Source organism: Phacochoerus africanus, chromosome X (assembly GCF_016906955.1).
Source record: "Phacochoerus africanus isolate WHEZ1 chromosome X, ROS_Pafr_v1, whole genome shotgun sequence".
In the NCBI taxonomy this organism is placed as follows: Eukaryota; Metazoa; Chordata; class Mammalia; order Artiodactyla; family Suidae; genus Phacochoerus; species Phacochoerus africanus.
In genome coordinates this window covers 112,414,629-112,421,280 of record NC_062560.1, presented here as the reverse complement: position 1 = coordinate 112,421,280, position 6,652 = coordinate 112,414,629, and the positions used below count along the sequence as shown (strand labels likewise).

General features: G+C 45.4%; 1 protein-coding gene across 1 annotated transcript in view; it reads left to right on the top strand.

The window, feature by feature from the left end:
- Window positions 1–1,670: 1,670 nt before the first annotated feature.
- FRMD7 (FERM domain containing 7) overlaps window positions 1,671–6,652 on the top strand; it is a 29,576-nt gene continuing 24,594 nt past the window's right edge. The window contains exons 1-2 of the mRNA XM_047764260.1: window positions 1,671–1,704; window positions 6,097–6,224. Of these exons, the coding sequence (XP_047620216.1) occupies window positions 1,671–1,704; window positions 6,097–6,224 (162 nt within the window). The remainder of the gene's footprint in view (window positions 1,705–6,096; window positions 6,225–6,652) is intronic.

Genomic DNA, 6,652 nt, shown 5'->3' with positions numbered 1-6,652 from the left:
ATCCTAAAAAGCAAATACAATAACCAAAGTGGGCTATTAAGTTGGGTCCTTTCTAAGGACTGAGTTATGTACCCCTTCCCCAAAGTCATACGTTGAATCGCTACCCCCCCTCACCCTGTGTGACCAATGTGACTGTATTTAAAGAGAGGGCTCTTAAGATGTCATTAAGGTTAAAACCAGTCCTAAGGGTGGGGCCCTAATCTGATAGGATTGGTGGCTTTATAAGAAGAGCAAGAGACAGGTCTCTCTCTGTGTCACATGAGGACACAGAGAAGGGGGCCATTTTCAAGCCAGAGAGGTCTCACAAGAACCTAATCAACCTGGCACCCTGATCTCAGACTGCCAGCCTCTAGAACTGTGAGAGCTAATTTCCTGTTGTTTGATCCCCCCAGTCTATGGTATTTTGTTATGGCTGCCAGAGCAAATATTGTCATATTTTTGGGATTGAAAAATGAGGCATAACCATAAAGTCAGGAGAATGAGTGCTATGACTTTAAGAACAATTTCCAGGAGTTCCCGTCGTGGCACAGGGGTTAACGAATCTGACTAGGAACCATGAGGTTGCCGGTTCGGTCCCTGGCCTTGCTCAGTGGGTTAAGGATCTGGCGTTGCTGTGAGCTGTGGGGTAGGTTGCAGACACAGCTCGGATCCCACGTTGCTGTGGCTGTGGTGTAGGCCAGCGCTACAGCTCCGATTAGACCCCTAGTCTGGGAACCTCCATATGCCTCGGGAGCGGCCCTAGAAAAGGCAAAAAGACAATAAATAAATAAATAAATAAGAACAATCTCCTGAGGGGCACATGAGAAATATCTTGAATGTGGGAATCAGCACTAGAAACACGAGACACTTCGTGTGGCATTATGCTTTCAAATTTTATAATGTGTATTGTATTTCTCTGGAAAATATAACAAGTATAAGGAAAAAGTAAAATTGCCTATTACACTGTTGTTACTAATATGCTATATTTGTTCCAGTTCATCCTTTTCTGAAACTTTAATCATATATATATATACATATATTTTTTTAGAGCTGCACCAACCGAATATGGACGTTCCCAGGCTAGGAGTCAAATCAGAGCCACAGCAGCCCGCCACAGCCACAGCAACGCCAGATCCAAGCCACGTCCATGACCTACACCACAGCTCACGAGGCAACACTGGATCCTTAACCCACTGAGCGAGGCCAGGGCTCGAACCTGTGTCCTCATGGATACTAGTCGGTTTCATAACCCATTGAGCCATGATGGGAACTCTGCCTATATTTTTTTTTGAAGTATATAATATGTGGATATATTAGAATCTCCATCATCTAATGTGGTCAAAGGTGGTTGTTGGTCAGTTAATTGAGAAAATTTGCCAAAGCAGAAAGTCGTAATAAATATATACATTTAGACACCAACACTTTAAACTTTTTAATTTTGACAGAAAACAAGTACATTTATAGTCATACTCCAATCTTTTGATGCAGGGTCATGTGCTTTTTGAGTAAGAACTACTGATTGACGTTTCCAATTTTCTTCTCTAGCTCACACCCATAATGCATCATCTATTATTTTCAGTTTTTGTTCATTTCATGTGGAAAAATTTGAGTACAGAATCCTTCCAGAATTTTCTCCCTCAATATTTTACTGCTGTCATACCCAAAACTAGTCTGACAGCATATTTGGGGGCATGGCCCCCTTACAGAGTTTGCAAAGTGATCAACGTAGTTTTCATACAAACCACTCTTGTGTATAGTGATCATAATTCTTGTGATATATATACAATTACATTGTAGAATAACAATAAGTAGAATTGTCAAAAATATGTCCAAGACAATAATTATTAAGCATGAGACTCAGTCAATGCTGGTAGAAGTACAAAGCCATGGTAGAGTAGCCCACCAGCCATGGGCTTTCATCATGACACAGGCATCTTTCAATGTTTTAAAGGGGGATTGTGGAGTTCCCGTTGTCGCTCAATGGGTTAAGAACCCAACATAGTGTCCGTGAGGATGCAGGTTTGATCCCTGACCTTGTTCAGTGGGCTAAGGATCCGGTGTTGCTGTGGCATAGGCCAGCAGCTACAGCTCTGATTCGACCCCTAGCTCGGGAACTTCCATATGCTGCAGGTGCAGCCCTGAAGAGCAAAACAAACAAACAAACAAAAAACAAAAAAAGAAGGAATTGAAAAGCATTATCTGTGCATTGTTGAGTTAAAGTTTATTAAGACAGTGTCTACTGTCCCTGCTCATTAAAAAAAAAAAATCCAGATATGTATAGACTAAAAGGTACTTTCCTTTAATCTAAACATTTCTCCAGGAATAATGTTATTAGCAGTTTGGTATGTATTCTTCCAGACACTTCTATGTACATATCTATATCTATATATATAGAGAGAGATATAGATTTTTTTTTTGGTCTTTTAGCCTTTTTCTAGGGCCGCTCCCACGGCATATGGAGTTTTCAAGGCTATGGGTCCAATCGGAGCTGTAGCCACCAGCCTACGCCAGAGCCACAGCAACGCGGGATCCAAGCTGTGTCTGCAACCTACACCACAGCTCACGACAACGCCAGATCTTTAACTCACTGAGCAATGGCAGGGACCGAACCCGCAACCTCATGGTTCCTAGTCAGATTCGTTAACCACTGCGCCACGACGGGAACTCCTATATCTATATTTATATGCGTTACTTTTTAGCTTTGTGATGTGCCAGGCACTGTGCTACGGCCTTGATGTGAATTATCTTGATTAATCTGTACAACTCTATAAGATAATACTATTTCCATTTTACAGATGAGTAAACCGAGGCTCAGAAAGGTTCAGTAATTTGCCCTGGGTCACATAGTGACTAACTTGTTCTTCTTCTTGAGAGGACTGTCTTACTAATGCACATGAATCATGTTAAATGTTTGAATCCATTCATCTATTTATTCAGTAAACATTTATTGAGTATCCACTCTTTGTCCGTCGCTGTATATAATGCCAGCTACTCAGGCCCATGGTTTCTCTGTTTAGGTACCTGGAAAAGGAGGGCCAATCTGTGAGCCAAAAGATTTCCCCAATTCATTCAGTTAGGATGTGGGTAGAGTAGGATTACAAGCCATGCTTGTTTTAACAAATTGTTATATGACAGCCCTATGTGCAGGGAAGCCTTGGTCGACTAGACTGTTTTTTGGAGGTAGCCAGCTTGACTAGTCATTGTTTCCATGAGAAGATAAGTTTGGAGCCCCAAGAAATCAGTGTCCCATGGTTAAGACTGAGTTTGTAAGCTGGAGATTATAAACACAAGTTGCGAAAAGTTTTAAATTACGTGTGTGTGATTTTTAAAAGGCAAACACTGCTCTACTGTAATCCAAGGGCAATGAATATAAGACTGGGTTCGGGACTGGAATGCCAATTCTTCTTGAGTGGGAGGACTGGTGATCAGGACTTTGAGTCCACTAAGGAGCTTGATTAGGATGTTGAAAGGTGTCAGCTTAAATAAGAACAAGCCATGGAAAAGAGAATCAGGAGTCCAGAAAAGAGAAAATAAGAAAGTTGTAACACAGAGATATTACGAGAAAAAAATAATCGTAGCACCAAAATTGAGGAATCAGATCATAACGGTTGAAAAAAAAAAAATGAAAGGCTGCATGTTAAGACAGAACCAAGCCCTCACCTATTGTGCAACACATTCCACAAGGCTGGCCAATTTCAACGTACACCACACCACGGCGGCGGATTGAAGGGAAATGCTTCTCAGAGAGAGGCGGGTGGAGAGCTTAAGCCACGTGAGCTCCTGACCTCCAAATGCACAAATGCCAAAGGCTTTTAGAGACGGTTGCTGAGATGTACAGGGGTGGAAGAATCAGGGGATTATTCTTACAAACATGGTAGGGCTCCCACAGGAGGGAGCAAAAAGGAAGCCTTGATCGGAAACCTCACAGGAATGGCTATATATTCTCTGCGACACTGCAAAAACATTTAAATATACAAACATATGGAACGTGGCGGCGTGGATGGCGAGGCTTAAGCGCCCCAATGGAAAAAGAAAAAGAATAAAAAATGAGGCGGGGGGGGGGGAGGGAGATCTTGAGTTTCTCGATTTGTTTGCAAAGAAACTGGAGTCTATGACGGAATTTCATCCTCAGGACTGCAATGTTTCTTTAGCATTGGAAAAAGTATTGCTGTCATCTCTCTCTCTTTAGAAATTCTTTTTTTTTTTTTCATAATAAAAATCCCGTGGCAGCTCCTTGTCTGGAGGACTTTAAAAATAGGAGCGATTTCATCTGTCTGGAATGGTCTGTGTCAGCACTTGCCCCAGGCAAGGTTGCCACATAGGCAAAAACTCCCCCTCCCAGGCACCCCTCCCCCATTGCCCCCCAATGTCCTTCAAGCCCCCCAAACCCGCCCCCCCCGTGGCCTGACCCCCTTTTCCTGGACCAGGGCTCCAATGAGACCCCCCACATAGAAACCAAACCCCCTTTCCCTCGGAGCTCTCTCTCCAGGTGCTAAGGATGCAGTAGGTTTCACCCTTCGGGGGCCTATTTGCATTTAAAAATAGGACCCTGGTTAACCCACGTGAAGCTGGTGGAGCTTTGGACAATGTCACCAGGGCAGCGAGAGGAGTCCAAGGGACAGGGGAGTATTTTTGGTCGTTGGGGGAAGGGGGGGGGAGGGAGGCCCCCTTCCTGGAAGCTATTAAATCCCAGATGTGAGTTCTGTTCGCTGGTCCTGCCTTGAGGGAGAGGGTAGGAGGTGGGAGGAGGGTGGCTGGACTGGCTGACCTCTCAAGGTTGGCATTAATTCTATGGGTCGGTGATTTCCAACTACGTTTCCCTGCGCGCGGCTTCCTTTGCAGCACGAGAGGCACCGCGTGACTCGGTTTTAACTAGGGGTTTTCAGCAGCGTGTCTTTGTGCCTATCAGCCAGGGCCCAATTTTCCCATCACAGCCCTCGGTGCAAACTGCACCCCTCGGCTTCAGCAATGGTGGCTGAAGATCAGCTCCAGCCCCACTCTGGCTCAGAGAGATTTTCACAGAGAGCCCCTCCAAGCTCCTGTTCTCCAGAGAGACAGAAGAAGGGGACTGGTTTGTGCTCCAGGCATGGGTGGGCTTTAAGAAGAAAAAAAAAAATCTGTGTGGCCTTAGGTGAAAGGAGTGTGTGACAATACAGATTTGGTGGGAAAAGCAGCAAAATGAAATCTACTCTGGAGCTCAGAGGAGTGAAGTTGGTCCATTTCATGTTGGATCCGCGAGCATGCAAGAGCTCCTCATACCTGCCGGGCTCTGTTACACCTGGTGGGAATTAAGGAAATTCAAGCAAAGCCACTCCTAGGACGGAATTCAGCCTAATGGGGAAGATAGGCAGCCCGTGTGAGCAGTGCCATGTTTGAGGGAACCAGGAGTGTTTGGGAGAATGGAGGATGCCCTTGGCTCAACCTGCTGCTGTAGGGATCAGAGGAAGTGCTCCCCACATCTGAGCTGAGTGGGAGTAAGCCGAAGCGAAGGAAGGTGGGAAGGGCGTGCTGTGTAGAAGGAATGACAGGAGCAGAGGCATGGAGGCCCGAAACTCCTTGACAGGAGTGGGGAACCATGAGCGGGCGGCGATCCTTCGAAAGGAACGTGGCAGGAAAGGGGAGGGGCAGGAGATGACGCTGGGCTGGGGGGGCCAGGCAGGGCCCCCGAGGGAGAGAGCGCAGCCTCGCTGCTAAGAAGTATAGACTTTATCCTGCGGAGGGTGGAGGGGGGGCGCCCCTGAAGGATTTTAAGCCGGTCAGATCTGCATCTTGATTAAACTATCTGTCAATTTGGGGGAAATCATTCAAATTGCCTGTGGGATGAATTGATTAAAGAATTCCATTGAAAGGGTAGATTTGCAGATCCAGCCCTACATAGTTAAGTGCAAGGCTCTCTTTCTCCGGGAGGGTTTGAAATTAATCGGAGGCTTTTAAAGAGGTACTGTGGAAACAATCTACAGATGGGTACGTGTATTTATGGGTGGAACTCGGCATCATTTGGGAGGATACAGGGCCTGAGAACAGTGCTTAAAGGAAACTGCTTGAAGACATGTTGCTTCTACCCTTTATTCCACACCGCAGTAACAATATCAGCGTAGGAACACAAAATGTGCTAAGATCTCTTTTTTGTTGTTGTTCAGCAAAAGTCATCCGGAAAGGCGCTGTTTAACCTGAGTTGCAGCCATCTAAATCTTGCTGAAAAGGAGTATTTTGGATTAGAATTCTGTAGCCATTCTGGAAATACTGTAAGTTGGTTTCACTTGAGGGTTCTTTGTGTCTGGAATTGCTTCTAAATGCAGCTAGGTACAGAGGGCTCAAACCCCTAATTGAAAAATGAAAAGCCAGAGTCCTGGCACAATGGGATCAGCAGCGTCTTGGGAGCACTGGGACACAGGTTCAATCCCTGGCGCAGCACAGTGGGTTAAGGATCCGACATTGCCGCAGCTGCCGCTTAGGTTGCAACGGCAGCTCGGATCTGATCCCTGGTCCAGGAATGCCATATGCCACAGGGTGGCCAAAAAAGAAAAAAGAAAAATGAAAAGCCATTTAAACTCTTACAAAATGACTGGACCTGATAACTCTTTCACCTCCTTGTCTATTGAAAGAAACCTCAGTTTACCAGACACAAACTCTTCCACCCCGTGCTCCTCTTTGGTCCCTCTGTGCTTTATTT